General features: G+C 43.5%; 1 protein-coding gene across 1 annotated transcript in view; it reads right to left on the reverse strand.

The window, feature by feature from the left end:
- MICOS10 (mitochondrial contact site and cristae organizing system subunit 10) overlaps window positions 1–19102 on the reverse strand; it is a 33771-nt gene extending 14669 nt beyond the window's left edge. Inside the window, exon 1 of the mRNA XM_059691022.1 lies at window positions 18949–19102. Within this exon, the coding sequence (XP_059547005.1) occupies window positions 18949–19012 (64 nt within the window). The 5' untranslated portion in view covers window positions 19013–19102. The remainder of the gene's footprint in view (window positions 1–18948) is intronic.
- Between the last annotated feature and the right edge of the window lie 1107 nt (window positions 19103–20209).

Below are 20209 nucleotides of genomic sequence, written 5' to 3' on the forward strand. Positions count from 1 at the left end.
CAAAAAGAATAAATCGAAATGTTAAGTATTTACTAAGCACTGAAGGGTAAAAGTACTGGGTTCAACATGGGTCAGAAATAAGTAAGACACAGTCTCTTCCTTGGGGAGCTTGTGATCGAGAAAGGATAACAAGTCATGTATCCATAAAAGTGAACAAAAGCAGGTCCTCAGTGTCCTGAGAAAAGGACAGTGTTCTCCTGAGATTTTTTTTTTAATCTTCAAAAAACAGGTAGCATCTGAATTGTCTTCAAGGACAGACTTTTTGCCCTGGCCAGAGCATTAGGCCTGAACACCAAATGGTCTCAGGTTTGATTCTTGTCAAGGGCACATACCTAGGATGCAGGTTTGATCCCCAGTCCCAATCTGGGCCTGTGCATGAGGTAACCAATCAATGTGTCTCTCTCAGGTGGATGTTTCTTCTCCCCCCCACCCCCCAATCCCTCCCTTCCATTCTCTCTACAAAAAATCAATGGCCGTAGCTGGTTTGGCTCAGAAGATAGAGCATTGGTCTGCAAACTGAAGGGTTCCTGATTCGATTCCGGTCAAGGGAACATCCCCGGGGTTGTGGGCTCAATCCCCAGTAGGGGGAGTGCAGGAGGCAGCTGATCAATGATTCTCTCTTATCATTGATGTTTCTATCTCTCTCTCCCTCTCCCTTCCTCTCTGAAATCAATAAAAAAATATATATTTTTTTAAATCAGTGAAAAAAAATCCTCCAGTGACGATTAAAAAAAAAAAAAAAAGAATAGATTTTTTAACAGCCAGAGTTTTGGGGGAATGGGCATACATTCTACCCGATGGCAGAAAAGCAGGGCTTGTGTAGGGAAATGAGGGGAGGGAGGAGGTCAGAGGTTTAGCATGAGGCATGCCTTAGAGAGCAGGAGATAAGGCTGGAAAGGGGTGGGAGCCATTCTGAAGGCACCTGAAACTGGGCCAAGGAGTCTACACAGCACTTAATTCAGCAGGCAGGGGGCTTCCCTGAAGAATTCTTAAAGAGGCTAACAAGATTGAGACTATGCTTTAGGAGATTCATCTGACTAAGGTGTGTAGGATTACTTGGAAAGGAAGAGACATTTTGCTGGCAGAATTTGTAGCACTTAACACTGATTAACTGTGTGTATGTGTATCTGGGGTTTTGGAGGGTGCAGTGGGGAAGGTTGTCAAAGAAAACGCTGAGAACTTCTACCTGGATAACTACAAAAACATCGGTGTTATTTATAAGTCATCAACTTCTGCCTGATTCTTGTACAAGCCCTGACCAGGGATCCAGCCCACAACCCTGGCGCATTGGGAGGATGCTCCAAACAACTGAACTAAAAAGGGGATTAAATAGGGGATTCCTTTAGACTCACTGTTGAACGAAAACACTTTAGTTCAAGGGCGCTTGTCTGAATCTGAGGGAGGTAAAGTGGGGCGAGCCCAAGGGACGATGGGGAAGGGGACTGTGGACATGGGGGACCCTTACCGATTCAGTTTAGCATGCCATTTGCAGTGCCCTCCATGTGGACATGGTATTACACCTTTTAATAGCAAATTTCCTTAATAAATCTAAAATATAACTTGATTTATAGAAGTGCAATGTGTACATTCTTTTCAGGAACACCATACAATATTAAATAAAGAGCATTCATTCACTAAGCACTGATGCTTCAGAATTAAATCACCCCATTTTGATCCTCACAATAAATGTATTTTATTGGCCCCATTTTATAAACCAAGAAACTGAGACACAGAAAGGTTAAGTAACTTGCCTCGGGTCACACAGCTGGGACTTGAACCAGGCAGCCTGATTCCAGAGGCCTGGTCCTTGGTTGCCATGCTACATTGCTGCTAGTATAGCCTCCTACAAATTATAATCATCCTATCTAATAAAAGAGAAACATGGTAATTAGCCGTACGACAGCTACCCTTCCCATTGGCTAATCAGGGCGATATGCAAATTAACTGCCAGCCAAGATGGCGGCCAGCAGCCAGGCTACTGACACGAACAGGAGGCTTGCTTGCTTCAGTGACGGAGGACTCCAACGTTCCCCGCCTGCCGCTGCTGGGCTCTGAGCTGCTAAGAAACATTGTTACAAATATAGAAGCTAAACAAAATCCCAGAAACCTGTTTTCAGTCAGCTGGGATCTCAGAGCTGGAGTCGCAACAATTTTTCAAATACAGAAAGTAAACAAAGCCAGAAACCTGCTTTCAGCAGCCAGGTCTCACAGATAAAGCCGGCTCTCAGCTTCAGTGACAGCCATAAATGCAAGAATAAAAATAAAAAAAAGGAAAAAAGGAGCGGTTGGGAGCTTCAGTCAACCGCCAGCCTGAAAACAGCCCTCAGCCCCTCACCCAGACTGGCCAGGCACCCCAGTGGGGACCCCCACCCTGAAGGGGGTGTGACCAGATGCAAACAGCCATCATCCCCTCATCCAAGCTGGCCAGGCACCCCAGTGGGGACCCCCACCCTGATCCAGGACACCCTTCAGGGCAAACCAGCCGGCCCCCACCCGTGCACCAGGCCTCTAATCTATATAGTAAAAGGGTAATATGCCTCCCAGCACTGGGATCAGCGGAGCCGCGAGGCCTCCTGACACCGGGATCAGTGGAGCCGTGAGGCCTCCTGGCCCCTGGAGCAGCGTGACAGAGGGCAGAGCCCAAACCCCCTGATCGCCCTGCGGCTCTGTGTGTGACAGGGGTTGGGGCCACAACCTCCCTATCCGCCCTGCTCTGTTCGTGACAGGGGAAGGCGCCCCAACCCCCTGATCAGCCCTGCTCTGTGCCTGATAGGGGGGAGCTCCCTAACTCCCTAATAGCCCTGCGGCTCTGTGTGTGACAGGGTGCGGCGCCCCAACCCCCTGATCAGCCCTGCTCTGTGTGTGACAGGGTGCGGCCCCCTAAGCCCCCCATGGGCCCTGCTCTGTGTATGACAGGGGGGAGCCACAACCTCCCCATCGGCCCTGCCCTGAGTGTGATAGGGGGAAGTGCCCCAAACCCCTGATCGGCCCTGCTCTGTGGGTGACGGGGTGGCGTCCCAACCCCCCAATTGGCCCTACCCTGAGTGTGACTGAGGGTGGCATCGCAACCTCCCGATCCGCCCTGCATGACAGGGGGTGGCACCCCAACTCCCCAATCGGCCCTGCTCTGAGCCCGACCAGGGGCTGCGGGGCAGGCACCTAGGGATTGGGCTTACCCTCTGCCACCCGGGAGTGGGCCTAAGCCAGCAGGTCGTTATCTCCCGAGGGGTCCCAGACTGTGAGAGGGCACAAGTGGGGCTGAGGGACACCCCACCACCACCAGTGCACAAATTTTTGTGCACCGGGCCTCTAGTACTATTATAATCATCCATTTTGATTTGCCAAAGGAAACTAAATACCTCCCAAAATTCATCCTGGCCAACACTACTAGTATCTGTAGGTATTTCCTTAATTATAAATTGAGTACCTACCCTGTGCTAGGCACTACACTGGGCCCTGGGGAATAATAAGATCCTACACTCATTTGGTGCACTATCTAGTGTTGGGGCCAACTGATAATTAGAAACTCAAAGTACAAGATATGACGACAGAAATAGGATGTACTAGAAGCACTAAGCACAGTACCCAAACCATCCTGGAGGATTAGGGAAGAGAGAGGGAGAGATGGTGGCAGAGAAATGGACTACAAGGAGCTCAGATTCTCTTTTCCACCCATCCAAATGAAAAATATTACCCTGCATCATACTTTGATCCCTCCTCAACAGCCCTCCCTCGACCCTTCCATTTCCACGTTAGGCAGAAAAGAAACAGAGAGTGTTTAAGGTACCTTTGATCAGGGATAAGGAACTTCTGAGTAGGGGTGATGACACTTAATGATGACTGAGATAATGGATCCTTAGGTAAAGATATATGAAGTCATGGACCAGACAAATAGAGATAGAAAAGGGGGTCAAATATTTTTAAAAGATACCAATAGGTTTGCATTTAAAGTACAGTTGGTGCAAATAGTGAATATCCCAAATCGGCATTGCAAAGGTGCTGAAAGGACTTGCCTGAATTTGGGGGCTTTCATGAGCAAGCAGGTTTTTCTTTGTTATTCAAATCTGGTTCTAATAAAGTGCCTGAGACTATGGGTGAGGTAGAACACAACACCCAGATGACTTTATATCACAGTACATACAATGGTATAGTAGCATTTCTTAAAGGCAACACTATTCTACAAAGCCCCATAAATAAACCTCTCCAATTCACTGGAGCTGCATACTTGAAGAAACCAAAAATTTAGTTTTCATAAAGTGAGTAAAGGAAAAAAGTCTTCTAAAATACAAGTTATGAGCTGAAATAAAATGAATCAAGTTGCACTGAAACAAGGAGAAAAAATAAGTTGTGATTTTTCAATGATCACAGCCAATCTTTTCTGGGAATATATAAGATTAATAGCATTTATTCTAATATCAAGATAATATATGACTGGAGCAGTTATATACTGTACTTTTGCTTCCAATCAAAGTGGGATATTTATGAGTTCAAGATTTGTCACATATATGCCTATGCTGAAACGGTAAAAAAAAAAATTTTTAAACCTACAACTAATGGATTTCAATTTAGTCATCTGAAATGATGCCAAGAAACTAGCAGCCTTCTTAGAACTACCTTCTAGTAAAAAGTGAATTATGGTGCTTTAAATCAATTGCTTCAGTTAATCATTTAAAATCTATCAAACAGGAATTCTGAGTGATTTATATGTACAGGTTCTGAAAAACAATCAGAAACATTTGTTCTAACTTGTAAACATTTGTCTAAGTTAAGTAAGTCTACAAATCCATCAACAGTTATGTGAGGGTGTTACAATAATTATAAATTATCCTATGCATCCTAATGCAGGTTTAGGTTGGATAAGGAAAAATGAAGCAAAAACACAGGATTTCAATTCTTCCCATATACACTGCTAACGATTAATCAAATAGTCTTAAAATTCTACCAGAACATACATCATTGAAGCAACCTGAAGAGTCTATGTAATCTTCAACAAGCCCCTTGGCCACACTGTGATCTACCTGTCCACCTGCCCTCTCTCCAAGACATATCTCGTACCACTTTTATTCATCCATATTTTCATATCCCACATTCTCATATTTTTCTAATTTGTACTTGTTTATCTTCTATTTCTTGTTCCTGTCATGCTATCTCTTTAAAGGGGATTTCAAATTCATTTTCTTCACTTCTTACTTTTAAAAATGACAAGTTAAATTGCTAACTGTTAACAGTTACCAATTCCAACAGACTTTCATTTTGTAATAGTTTTCTTATCTTTTTTTTAACATGCATGCATGTAACCACTCAAATTCTTCATCCAAGGATAAAGATATTCTTGGCAGATCCAAGGATAACCATATTCTGACTTCTAATAGCATAGAGTAGTTTTGCTTGTTTTTAAACTTACAGAAATGGAATCACACAGTGAGTACTTTGGCCCAATAGTGTTTTAAATAGTTGTATGTAGTTCATTGTATTATATAGTTGTAGTAGAGGCCCAGTACACTAATTCGTGCATGGGTGAGGTCCCTCAGCCTGGCCAGCGATTGGAGCCCTCTGGCCCAGTCCCGATCGACCGACCAATCACGATCAGGCCAATCTGGGCCGGCCAGGGGGAGGGACCACAGGAGGTTGGCCGGCTGTGGGAGGTTGGCTGGCTGTGGGAGGTTGGCTATGGGAGTGCACTGACCACCAGGGGGCAGCTCCTGCGCTGAGCGTCTGCCCCCTGGTGATTGGTGTGTCATCATAGCGACTGGCCGAGCAGTCACTTAGCCTTTTATATATATAGATAGATTATAACTGCTGTGTAGTAGTCCACTACATTAATATACCACAATTTACTTATCCATTCTGTTGATGGGCACTTGGGTAGCTTCTTAGTTAATCTTATTATGAATAGTGTTCTATGAACATTCTAGAAAGTCATTTGATGAACAGATGTATGAATATCTCTGGGGTATATACCTAGGTGTGGAACAGCAATGTCATAGGGTGAACATATAGTTAAGCATTAGTAGATACCGCCAGTTTTCCAAAGTGGTTACACCGATTCAAACTTCCACGAGCTGAACCTGAGGGTTCCGGTTGCTTATATCTTCGCTGAAACAGAGTATTTTTCATTATTTTCATGCTTTTGGTTTTAAATAATTTTTTGAAGTATAATGTACGTACAATAAACTGCACCCATTTAAACTATATAGTACAATGAGTTTGATGAGTGAAAGGAGCACCAAAATCAAGCAATAGAATACTATCAGCCACAAAAGTTTCCTTGTGCCCCTTTGTAGTTCATCCTTCCCACCACCCTTTGCCCCAGGCAACCACTTATCTACTTTGTCTTCACAGATTGGTTTACATTTTCTAGAATTTTACATCTGAATGGAATCATAAAGTATATATAGGCATATTTTGTTCACTATGCCTTGCTTTACTGCACTTTACAGACTTTTGTTTTTTATAAATTAAAGGCAAGACCCTCCACCACCAAAAAGATTATGATCTGCTTTATTGTGTGGTATGGAGCTGACACACAACATCTGAGAGGTCTGCCTGTATTCTTTTTTTGTTTGTCTGCTTGTTTGGGGTTTTTTGGTGCTGACACCCAGGACAATATATACTTTTTTGTGTCTAGCTTCTTTTGCCCAACCTAGTGATTTTGAAATATACATATATATTGTTGTATGTATCAGTAACTTGTTCATATTTTGGATTGTCCATATTTTGTTTATCCATTCATCTGTGATGGACATCTGGGTTCTTTTCAGTTTGGGGGCATTATGAATAAAGCTGCTATGAACATCCATATGCCAGACTTTGTGTGGACATGTTTTCATTTCTCTTTGGTTAATACCTAGGAGTGGAATGACTAGATGGTATGTTTAAGTTTATAAAAACTACCTAACAGTTTTACAAAGTGGTAGTACCATTTTACACTCCCATCAACAGTGTACAGGAACACAGACAACAGTGTGGTGATTGCTGGAAAGGGATAGGGGAGTGGAGTGGAGGAAGGTAAACAGGGGATAAATGGTGATAGATGGATACTTAACTTGGGGTGATGAACACACAATACAGTGTACAGATGGTGTGTTGTAGAATTGTGCACCTGAAACCTGTATAATTTTGTTAACCAGTATAACCCCAATAAATGCAATTAAACACACACACACACCAGTGTACAAGAATTTTAGTTGCTCCATATACTAATGAACCCTTAGCGTTGTCAGTCTTTTAACTTTAACTATTTTAATGGGTGTAGAGGTATCTCATGATTTTAATTTGCTGAACATCTTTTTATGTGTTTGTCATTTATCTAATTTCGTTTGTAAAAATCTTTTCAAACATTTTACCCATTTTATTTTATTTTATTTACAGAGAGGAAGGGAGAGTGATAGAGAGAAACATCAATGAGAGAGAGACATCAATCAGCTGCCTCCCGCACACCTCCTATTGGGGAATATGCCCCCAACCAAGGTACATGCCCTTGATAGGAATCGAACCTGGGACCTTTCAGTCTGCAGGCCGACGCTCTACTCAATGAGCCAAACTGGCTACCCATTTTCTTAAATGAGTTGTCTTATTAATTTTAAGATGTCCTGATTTATTCTAGAAACAAGTCCTTTACCAGGTAGATATATGTATTGCAAATGTTTTTTCCCATTCTGCGGCTTGTATTTTTGTTTTTTTTTAATGGTGCCTTTCAAAGAGCAAAAGTTTTAAAATTTTGATCAAATCCAGTATGTCTTTTTTTTTCCTTTGTGAATTTTTTGCTTTTTTGTGACTTAAGAAGTATTTTCTGAACTCAAGATCACAAATATTTTTCTCCTCTTTTCTTCTAGAGATATTATAGTTGTAGCTTTTACATTTAGGTCTGTGATCCTTTTGAGTTAATTTTTTATGTTTGAGATAATAAGGTTAATTTTTTTTCTCTACATGGATACCCAGTAATTCTAGCACAATTTGTTGAAAAGATTTTCCTTTCTTCATTAACTGACTGGACACCTTTGTTAAAAATAAACTATGTGCCGAACCGGTTTGGCTCAGTGGATAGAGCGTCGGCCTGCGGACTCAAGGGTCCCAAGTTCGATTCCGGTCAAGGGCATGTACCTTGGTTGCGGGCACATCCCCACTGGGGGGCGTGCAGGAGGCAGCTGGTCGATCTCTCTCATCGATGTTTCTAACTCTCTATCCCTCTCCCTTCTTCTCTGTAAAAAATCAATAAAATATATTTTTTTAAAAAAAAATAAACTATGTATTTATGTGTCTATTTCTGGACACAGCTGATTCCACTGATCTATGTGTGTACCTTCTCCAATACTACACTGTCTTATTTACTGTAGCTTTACAGTAAGTCTTAAAATCAGGTAATCTTATTCCTCCAACTCGGTTTCTCTTTTTAAAAATGGCTTTTGCTATTTTGGATTGTTTATATTTTCATACAGATTTTAAAATCAGCTTCTCAATTCCTACAAACATGTTTGAGCATTATTTTTTCTTGCTGGAAAAACAGAGATAAACTTCCTCACTGAGTTGCTAGGAGAGTAAAAAGAGGTAATATGTTAGTATACTAAATATGATGGCAAATAACAGGCATTAAATTAATGTTAGCTTCCTCTCTCTTTCCCTCTCTTGGCCTTTAAATAAACAGGATCCAATCCAGCAATGCCCTAACATTTCACTAGTGGGTCAATGGCCGTAGTAAAAATATTACCACACCAAATGACTTTTATAAGTAAATATTTGTATTTTTACTTGGATTCAATACTAAAATGCACTTGCCAGAGAAAGCAATTCAGCATATTTACTAATAAACTGTTTCAGCCCACATTTTAGGAAAGCATAAAACCACAGCCAGACAAAAATTTAAATGTTTTCAAGTTCCATATAGTGCCTAATTACATTATTTTATAATACTAACAGAAAACTCTCCTCTAATAAGAGCACAATGTTCCATTATTCATATATTGCTACTGCAAACAGAAAAAGTATTTTTATATTTGTTTAGAAATACATATAAACACTGTTTAGCAATACATATAACAAACAAAACATGGCTACTAATTCACCAATTAACATGTACTAATTTGAAACCCAAACCTAAAAACAACCAAGACCCTTTGAAGTATTTTAGTTTAGCCTAATTGATATCGCCCTCTGAAATGGAGATGTATCAGTTTGCAAACACAGGCCACCAAAAAGCAATTTTTGGTGAGCCACCAATACTTTGTGGTAACCCGCATTTATCAGATGAACTGATACTTAAAGAAGAACAATAATTTGCTTTCTTTTTCCATAACTTTATTCAAGGCCTCTTTCAGTGTATTTTTTTAACATTAAAAAGGCTTGAAACAATCAATTTAACTACATTGAATTGATTAATGGATGAATACACAGAATCTGCAGTTTAATTCTAAGGCAGGTCAGCTGCTAAGTCATTTACTGTCTTACTTTCTTAACAAGGAAGGAAGAAGGCCAAATCCTTTCTTTTCAAGAAGATGAATGCATGGCAAAGTAATAACTTTCGTAACTGTTGACTGAGCTGTATGTAACCAATGACCTATTTCAAGACATGCCAGAAATTAAAAAACTACAAAATGTTACTGGGGCTCCCCTCCTGCCTCTCTTACTGGTCAACCACAACACTATTCTACATTTACATAGGCTTTGCATCACCCCTGACTCCTCCCACTCATGAGCCTGCATTCCAAAGGCTATAAATATTACCATTGTACTGTCATCATTAATTCTGTCTCCATTCCACTCCTGCCCTCATCTTATTTCCTCTAATTTGATAACTTTGGCATGATGTTGCATTATTTTATAACCCATCTCTCTCTTCATTCTGATCCTTTCCAATTTATTCTTTTCATGCTACTTCAGTGATCTTTCTGAAATCAAAAATTCAACCATCTCACTCTTCAGCTTAACATATAGTGACTAATTACATTATTTTATAATACTAACAGAAAACTCTCCTCTAACAAGAGCACAATGTTACACAGAGTTGGCATATAATCCAGCATTTCCACTCCTAGTTATATATCCAAGAGAAATGAAAACATATGTCTACATAAAGACTCATACACTTGGTAATAGCAGCATAATTCATAATACCAAAAAAGGGTGAACAACGCAAATGTACATTAGTTGCCCTAGCTGGTCTGGCTCAGTGGACAGAGTGTCGGCCTGTGGACTGAAGGGTCCCAGGTTCGATTCCAGTCAAGGGCACATGACCGAGTTGTGGGCTCAATCTCCAATAGGGAGCGTGCAGAAGGCAGCCAATCAGTGATTCTCATCATTGATGCTTCTATCTCTCTCTCCCTCTCCCTTCCAATCTGAAATCAATAAAAATAATTAAAAAACAAAACAAAAAGCAAATGTGCATTAGCTGATAAATAGATAAACAAAATGTGGCATATCCATACCATAGAGTATTATTTGTTAACATGTGTCAATACTACCCAAAATGATCTACAGATTCAATACAATCCCTATCGAAATCCCACGACATATTTTTGCAGAAACAGAAAAACCCATCCTAAAATTCATATGGAATCTCAAGGGACCATGAATAGCCAAAATAATCTTGAAAAAGAACAAACCTAGAGGACTCACCCTTCCTGATTTCAAAATTTACTACCAAGCTACAGTAATCAAAACAGTGTGATACTGGCATAAAGATATACAGGCCAATGAAATAGAATAGAGTAACCAGAAATAAACCCTTACATACACTAGTATGGTCCAATGATTTTTTACAAGGATGCAAAGACCATTTAATGGGGAAAGGACAGTCTTTTCAACAAGTGGTGTTGGGAAAACTGGATATCCACATGCAAAAGAATGAAGCTGGACCCTTCCTTACCTGACATCATATACAAAAATTAACTCAATATGGCTTGAAGATATAACTATAAAACTCTTAAAGAAAACACAGGGAAAAGGTTTTGTTGCGTTGGATTTGGCAATGACTTCTTGAATACAACACTGTAAGACAGTAGGGAAAATATACATATACTAGAGGCCCAATGCATGAAATTCATGCAAGAGTAGGCCTTCCTTCCCCCAGCTGCCGGCACTGGCTTCCCTCTAGCACCCCTCTAGCACCCGGGACCCCAGCTCCCTCTGGGAGGGAGGCCCCGCCCACCTGCCACGCCCCGCCAGCAGGTGGCCTGGGCCTCCCTCTGCAGGGTGATCATGGGGCGATGGCCGGCCCCAGACCAATCACATCACACCCGCCTTGGCTGGCCTGGTGCCAGTGGGTGTCTTAGCGTGGTCGTCCAGAAGGTCGGAAGGTCGTTCAGTCTAATTAGCATGTTACACTTTTATAATTATAGAATACATATATTTGTAGAGATCTCTGTCCCCAGTTCCTGGAATAGAGCTCCTAAATCCCTTGGAATTTCCTGGGTGATAGTGTCTTTTGTTGTCATGAGGCTACTCTTAGTGAGCTCCTGAGTAGCTTCAGGATGGGGGCTGGTCATCAGTCTTATGGGACAAAGCCCTGTGGGGTCTGTGCTAATTCCAGTTAGTATCAGAATTAAAATGAATTATAGGCCACCAACCCAGCTGGTGTCAGAGGATTACCTGGTGTGGAAAAGCCACACATCTGATATCAGAAGTACTGTGAGTATATGAGTAAAAGAGAAATGGAGTTTTTCCTGCTCAGACACCAAAGGCGCAGGCAACAAAGAACAAATAGACAAACTGAACGTCATGAAAATTTGAAAATGTTGTCCATCAAAAGACTATCAATAAATCTTACTATCTACAGACCTCCCATATAATGGGAGAAAATATTTGCAAACCATATGTCTAATAAAGAATTAATAATGTCCAAAATATATAGAGAACTCCTAAAGCACAACAATAAAAAATGATTCAAAAATGAACAAAGGACTTGAAAAGACATTTCTCCAAGGAAAATATATAAATGGTCAATAAGTACATGAAAAGATGCTCAACACCCTTAATCATTAGGGAAATGCAAATCAAACTGCAAAGAGATACCCATTAGAATATCTACTATCAAGAAGACAGTAGGGCCCTGCCCGGTTTGGCTCAGTGGATAGAGTGTCGGCCTGCGGACTCAAGGGTCCCAGGTTTGATTCCGGTCAAGGGCATGTGCCTTGGTTGCGGGCACATCCCCGGTGGGGGGTTTGCAGGAAGCAGCTGATTGATGTTTCTGACTCTATCCCTCTCCCTTCCTCTCTGTAAAAAACCAATAAAATTTTTTTTTTTTTAAAAAAAGAAGAAGACAGTAGGGGGAGGGAAGAAGGAAGGGAAAGAGGAAGGGAGGGAAGCATGGAGGGAGGGAGGAAGAAAAGGAAGGAAGGAAGGAGGGAAGAAGGGGTGGAGGAAGGGAGACAGTTGTATACCCATGTTCACAGCACCATTATTCACAATAGCTAAAATGTGGAAGCAACCCAAATGTCCATTAACAGGTGAATGAACAAAATGTTCACACACACGCGCACACACATACACACGAATATTATGAAGCCTTAAAAAGGAATGAAATCCTGACATATGCTACAACATGAATGAAACTTGAGGGTATTATGCAAAGTGAAATAAGCCAGAATGAAAAAGACAAACACTGTATAATTCTACTTAGGTGAAGTCCCTAGAATAGTCAACAAGCAGAATAGTAGTTGCCAGGGGCTGGGGGCTGGGGGATGCAGGAATGGGGAGTCATTGCTACATGGGTACAGAATTTCAGTTTTACAAGATGAAGAGTTACGGAGATGGATAATGGTAATGACTGCACAATATTATGAATTATTTAATACTACCACTTCACTGTACTCTTTTTAAAAAAAATATATATTTTATTGATTTTTTACAGAGAGAAAGGAGAGAGATAGAGAGTTAGAAACATCGATGAGAGAGAAACATCGATCAGCTGCCTCCTGCACATCCCCCACCGGGGAAGTGCCTGCAACTCAGGTACATGCCCTTGACCGGAACCAAACCTGGGACCCTTCAGTTCGCAGGCCGATGCTCTAGCCACTGAGCCAAACCGGTTTCGGCATTCACTGTACTCTTAAAAATGGTTAAGGCCCGTGTGGCTCTGTTGGTTGGAGTGTCATCCCATACACCAAAGGGTGGTGGGTTCAATTACCAGTCAGGGCACATACCCAAGCTATGGGTTCGATTCCCCTTTTGGGTGCATACGGGAGACAACTGATCAATGCTTCTTTGTCATGTTGATGTTTCTCTCCCTCTCCTTCCTCTCTTCTAAAAAATCAAACTATTTAGAAAATTAAATAAATAAATTAAAAAAACACTGCCTAAAATACATGAGTATGAGAGCTATTTAACTCATCTGTGCAAACGTCTAAACCAGCGGTTCTCAACCTATGGGTCGCGACCCCTTTTGAGGTCGAACGACCCTTTCACAGGGGTCACCTAAGACCATCGGAAAACACATATATAATTACATATTGTTTTTGTGATTAATCACTATGCTTTAATTATGTTCAATTTGTAACAATGAAATTGGGGGTCACCACAACATGAGGAACTGTATTAAAGGGTCGCGCCATTAGGAAGGTTGAGAACCACTGGTAAACCAAACATGAGCAATTAAAATAGCCCCTGCCCCACAAAGCAAACAAGTTGGAAAGAAACAAAAGGCTTTAGCAAAACAGAGAAGTGCTCACAAAGGGAGCTGTCCATTCACCTTGGCTTCCCTTCAGTATCTACAGAGGTAGAGTGTAAAAGTCTCAGTACGTAACTGAAAGCCTGCAGTGGCCTTCTTCCCTGCCTACGTCTTCTAAAACAGGGCTGCCAACCTTTCGGACCTCGGGGACCACTGGTTATCGACCTCTGTTCTAAAACATCTCTTTCTTATGACAGGTTTCTTATTCTCTGAGTCTCCATTTCCATTCTGAAGTACCAGAAAAGCATGTAGCAAAGGTTTAAAAAGTTGTTACCTCTCTGCCTAAAGCAGTGGTTCTCAACCTTCTTAATGCCATGACCCTTTCATACAGTTCATGTTGTGGTGACCCTCAATTTCATTGTCACAAATTGAACATAATTAAAGCATAGTGATTAATCACAAAAACAATATGTAATTATATATGTGTTTTCTGATGGTCTTAGGCAACCCCTGTGAAAGGGTCGTTCGACCCCCAAAGGGGTCGCGACCCACAGGTTGAGAACCGTTGGCCTAAAGGAACAGGAACTAATACACTCACTACAGAAGAGTTCATCCCGCAGTCTCAAAGACTACTCAGAGTAGTAAACAAAGCCTCCCAAAATTAGACTTCCATGTTTCACCTCTCTTATGCCCTATCTCTAAGTTCATCACTAAAGGGACAACTCCCTCAAAATCGGAACTCAGCTGCCCCCTCAAAATTAAAAATCCCTGTTCAACTTCTCCATTATCATCCTAAATTTAACTATGTAAGCAGAAAAGCAACCAAAATCATGACCTTTTTTCTCCCTGTAGTCTCCTCCTGCTAAATGTAATCAGTTACTAAGAATTATATGTTATTTGCTTTAAAAGAGGTACACAGGCACCCCTCCTGTTTCACTTCCAAATTCTGATCAATAACATTACCACTTATCCAAGTTCTAACCTTGGTATCATCTTTATAAGAAATGAAGATCGGCAAAGTTAACCAATTGGAGAGAAAATAAAGAAAATAGCATTTACTGAGTTCCTACTATGTACTTGTCACTTTGCTGGCCTAGGAAGTGGGTTGGTTATACTATTTTCATTTTATAAATGGGAAGAAAAGTTAGGAGTTTCTCAAATATTCCTTTCCAGTCTAACAGTTCAGATCTTTATCACTTCACATTTATAGTACTGCTTATCTCCTCTACTCCAAATCTGTTTGGTATAAAACATCACTAGAACAATCGTAGAAAAATTTCATTATATCACATCAATTCCCTGTTAAAGGCAGTGAAATGTCTTTTGCTTCTCTCTTTGCCCACTGACTGGCCCAGAGCTTGCTAGATATTTCTTGTTTAAAACCATCCCATAGCCCTAGCTGGTTTGCTCAGTGGACAGAGCACCAGACTGCGGACTGAAGGGTCCCAGAATCAATTCCCCTCAAGGGCATGTACCCAGGTTGCAAGCTCTATCCCCAGTAAGGGGCGTGCAGGAGGCAGTCAGTCAATGATTCTCTCTCATCATTGATGTTTCTGTCTCTCTCTTCCTCTCCCTTCCTCTCTGAATCAATAAAAATATATTAAAAAATACAAAATAAAACCATCCCATGATTCCCCACCAGCCTAGGTGTAATGAGCCCTGGAAGCAGAAAGTAATCCTATCTAATAAAAGAGAAAAATGGTAATTGGCGTACGACGATACCCTTTTCATTGGCTAATCAGGGCTATATGCAAATTAACTGCCAACTATGATTGGCAGTTAACTGCCAACTATGATTGGCAGTTAACTGCCAACTATGATTGGCAGTTAACTGCCAACAAGATGGCAGTTAATTTGCATATGTAGGCACAATGCAGGGAGGCAAAAGGGAAAGCAGGAAGAAGCCCCCTGCCACTGACAGTGATTGGAAACCCAGGGGGGAGCTAAGAGCTGGGGGGCAGGGCAAAGGCGGCCCTGGGGCCGCCTTTGCCCTGCCCCCCAGCCATGATCGGAGAATCAGGCGCCTTTGCCGCCCTGGCCAGTGATAGCAGGAAGTAGGGGTGGAGCCAGTGATGGGAGCTGGGCACGGTCGAAGCTGGCAGTCCCGGGAGCTAGGGGTCCCTTGCCTAAAGCGGAGCCCACGATCGAGGGGCCACTGCAGCTGCAGGTCCCCGCTGCCTGGGCCGGACACTTCAGCCAGAGGCGTTAGGCCTGGGCAGGGGCGGAGCCTGCAACCGCGGGGAGCTAGGGGTCCCCTGCTCAGGCCTGACACCTCTGCCGGAGGCCTCAGGCCTGGTCAAGGGGCCGATCCGGTGATTGGTGGTCGGAGGGTGATGAGGGTCAACTCCTCTGGCCGAGGCATCAGGCCTGGGTGGGGGGCGGAGCCAGGGATTGGGGGGATATGATGGTCCCCTTGCCCAGGCCTGAAGCCTGGGTCAGAGGCGTCAGGCTTGGGCGGGGGGTGGAGCAAGTGATCAGAGGGAGATGGGGGTCCCCTGCCCAGGCATGATTCCTGGGCCAGAGGCCTCAGGCCTGGGCGGGGGCCAGAGCCAGTGATCGGGGGGAGATGGGGGCCCCCTGTCCAAGCCTGACACCTCTGGCGGAGGCGTCAGGCCTGGGCAAGGGGCCGATCCTGCGACTGGAGGGTGATGGGGATCAACGCCTGAGGGCTCCCAGTATGTGAGAGGGAGCAGGCTGGGCTGAGGGACACTCCTCTCCCCACACACACCCAGTGCACGAATTTCGTGCACCGGGCCCCTAGTAGATTTAATATAAGACAGAGGTGTTGAATCTACAGAATGCATGTGAAAAAGTCAAGGGCAATGCAAAAGCCTTGAAGACAAAGTAGAATCTCTCCAAGACATTTCACAGTTCTGACTCCACCTAAACCAGCCCTCTTTGGGGAACAGGGGTGCTAAAATTACAATGTCTGGGTTTTAATCCAGCTCCTCCACTTCTAAGACTTAATCTTTCCATGCTTCAAGTTCCTCCTCTATGTAAGTTCAACTAGGCCTCTGATCAAGTTCTTCCATCTTCCCTGACTATCCATGTCCAAGTCATTCTCCAAATGTCAGCTAAACACCCATTTCCCTTGCAAACTCTTACTGCATGACCTTGACCCATCACTCCATTTATTGGACTTACAATAGTACTACAGCAAAGAGTCTGAATTACTCATTTAGTTTTTATCTATAATCATACATTACCATGCCTCACTTAATTATTTCACTTGTGTATGCCATACCCACCACCAATGTCCCACTCATGAATGACAATGACACTACACACTGCCTCACCTGATCATCACCGGCAAAACATTACTAATATCAACAATTACTACCACCATTTACTAAATACATAGCACCAGGCACTATGTTAAGTATCTTAGATATTTTTCTGACCTTCACTCTTCATAATCCTTTTAGGTAAATCTGTCTCTGTTCCCATTTAAGGAAGACCTTACCCAAAGCTACAAAACTACTGAGGATGGGAGTGAAGAGTGAGAGTGGGTTATTTCAAACTCTGTCTACCTCCCATTCTTTTTTTAAAATATATATATTTTCATTTATTTCAGAGAGATATAAACATCAACAATGAAACAGATTCATTGATCAACTGCCTCCTGCACACCCCCCACAGGGGATGTAGCTCGAAACCCAGGCTTGTGCCCCAACTGGGAGTCAACTCCTGGTTCAACCACCGAACCAGCTGGGCATCTACCTCCCATTCTTAACTACTACATTGTACTGTTTGGTCATTACTTTGGTCATTTCATATCTATATGTTACAGCTTCTCTCCTAAATGTCAACTGTTAACACTAACAAAAACTGTGTATTTCTCTGACCACTTACAACTTAACCCATTCTTAATAAGTGAGTCAGGCCCTAACCAGTTTGGCTCAGTGGATAGAGCATCCGCCTGCGGACTAAAGGGTCCCAGGTTCGATTCCGGTCAAGGGCACGTACCTGGGTTGCGGGCACATCCCCCATAGGGGGTGTGCAGGAGGCAGCTGATCGATGTTTCTCTCTCATCGATGTTTCTAACTCTCTATCCTTCTCCCTTCCTCTTTGTACAAAATCAATAAAAATATATTTAAAAAAAAATAAGTGAGTCAGACTCAAGCCTATACTTTATTTAATCCTCACAACAACTCTGAGAGATAGTAATAATTTTGATTGCTATTTTACAAATGAAGAAACAGGCATGGAGAAATTAAATAACTTTGTCCCAAATCACACAGCTGGTAAGTAGTGAATCTAAGGGTGAAGTGGTACCTGTAATACATTACTTCATTTATTCACGCTTCTCAACAATTTTTATTAAGCATTCTTCTAGGGGGTGGGGATACAGCAGTGAATAAACCAGAAACATCCCTGCTCTCATGAAGCTCACAATCTTATTTTCCTATATTTTCATTCAAGAATCACCCTGTTAAACACTCTTAAGATTTCCATACAAAAAAATATCAAATTTGAAAATAAAAATGAGTATCAAAGAAAGAGCGGGGGACTTGAAGCCAGAAACCCTTGGACAAATTCCCAACTTTGCTACTTATTAGACCCTGGGCAAATCCCTTCTCCCGACTCCCTTCTCCATTTCATGACCTGTATGAGGTAATGTGCAGAGCTGGGCCCCCAGCAGTGTCTGGCACCTTCCTATTCACTCGGTAAAGGAATTTCCCTCTTTCCCCTTCCCTCCCTGCAGTGACTTCATCATTTGTGTCGTCCCCGAGCACATGTGAAAAGGCTACACGGAGTTACATCAAGGACGACACAGTGGCCAAGGTCTCCCTTCCCAGGGCAATTCTCACTCCAGATCCCCATCGCTGTGTCTCCAGTTTCAGGCCTGGACTACTCTGACGCCGATAAATCAGGTTACAACTCGGGAGTGACAGCCACTCACGTTAGGGCCTGGCAGTGTCTGCAAAGGGCTCCCGATGACCTTCTCTAGAAGGAACTGCAGTTTCCGCTGGGGTGGGAGGTGGCCTCCCGACCAGACTGCACCCCCCGCGCGGGAGAGGCGGCCCCGGGGAGGATGTTGAGCCGCTGGCACAAGGCTGTGCCCTCCATACCGTTTTTCACTCGAAGAGCTCCACACCTCTCCTGCCGCCTGCCCACCAACCCCCCTCTCCGGGGCTGCAACTCCACTCCTCCCGCGCGGGCGTGGCCGAGGCGCCTACGGCCCAGGCCCCCCACCGCCCGAGTGACCTCCGCCCGGGCTCGGGCAACTCGCCCGCCCCTGGCGGCCTGACCTCTCTCGGAGCCTCCCTTCCCCCCTCCCGGTCAGCGGAGCCTAGAGCTGGCTGCTCGACCCCGGGCCGGGCCTGCCAGGGGAGAAAAGCCCTTACCTATCTTGACGACCGTATCCGCCAAGCACCGGTCCAACTTCCTGCCGAGCTCTGAATCCGACATGTTTCCCACCGGAGCTCGGCTTTCCCCACGGCCTGGCCCCGCGCTCCGACTCCAGGCAAGTCTCGCGAGAGTTGGCCGCGGTTCCCAGGCCTGAAAGACCCGCGTCGGCGTGCCAGATATCGCGAGATGATCTGACTGCTTCCGTTTCTACCAGTTTTTTTTCAGTTGGTCGTCAAGGTGACGGGTTGCTGGGAGGCCCGAGGTGACCCTGACCTTGGAGCCGCGCCTACCTAAGGGTTGTGAGGCTGACAGGTTTCCTTGCTGGCACCCAGAGCCCTGTCTGGAAGGTCCTTGTTCCGCACCAACTCCCGACGTGGGCCCTGGAAATTCCCAAGACAAGTGAGGGCACAGCGCGTGATTTATTCATTCATTTAACTTCCTCACCTTCGCTTTTCCTATTGCAATGAAACTTCCACCTGCACCACTTACATAGGAACTGCTCTGGCAAGGTCACCTACTGCCAATCAAATGGAGGCTTTTTGGAACTCTGTACAGCGTTGGACACAACTGCTCCCACCTTCCTGATCCTCCTGGTCTCTGCCTTCTCTTCATTCGTTTGGACACGCAGCGCACTAGTGTTTCCTGGTCCTCTGGCTCTTCTCTTTGGGTGTTCTTCCGGGGCTGCCTTTTCTCTGCGGCTGCTTAAAGGGTGTTGTTTCAGCCCCGCCCGCGTGGCTCAGGGGTTGATCATTGACCTATGAACCAGGAGGTCAGGGTTCAATTCCAGGCTAGGGCACATGCCCCGGGTTGTGGGCTCGGATCTCCAGTGTGGGGCTTGCAGGAGGCAGCCAACAATCAATGATTCTCTGTCATCATTGATGTTTCTATCTTCCTCTCCCTTCCTCTCTGAAATCAATAAAAGTATTAAAAAAAAAAAGTGTTGTTTTGCAGGGCTCCTTCCATCAATGCTCTGAGTAATTGCACAACTGTCAAATTCTACATATCAAATGTCTACCCCAAGCTTCCCATTCTTAATTCAGCCTCCTTGCTGGTATAACTGATTTTATTTTATTTTATTTTATTTATGATGAAAATACATTTATTTATTTATTTTTTAATTCTTTATTAGTTAAGGTATTACAAATGTGTCCTTATCCCCCCCATTAGCCCCCCCCCCCATGCTCTCATCCCCCTGTTGTCCATGTCCATTGGTTTGGCTTATATACATGCATACAAGTCCTTTGGTCGATCTCTTCC

This window comes from Myotis daubentonii, chromosome 3 (genome assembly GCF_963259705.1).
Source record: "Myotis daubentonii chromosome 3, mMyoDau2.1, whole genome shotgun sequence".
Lineage (NCBI taxonomy): Eukaryota > Metazoa > Chordata > Mammalia > Chiroptera > Vespertilionidae > Myotis > Myotis daubentonii.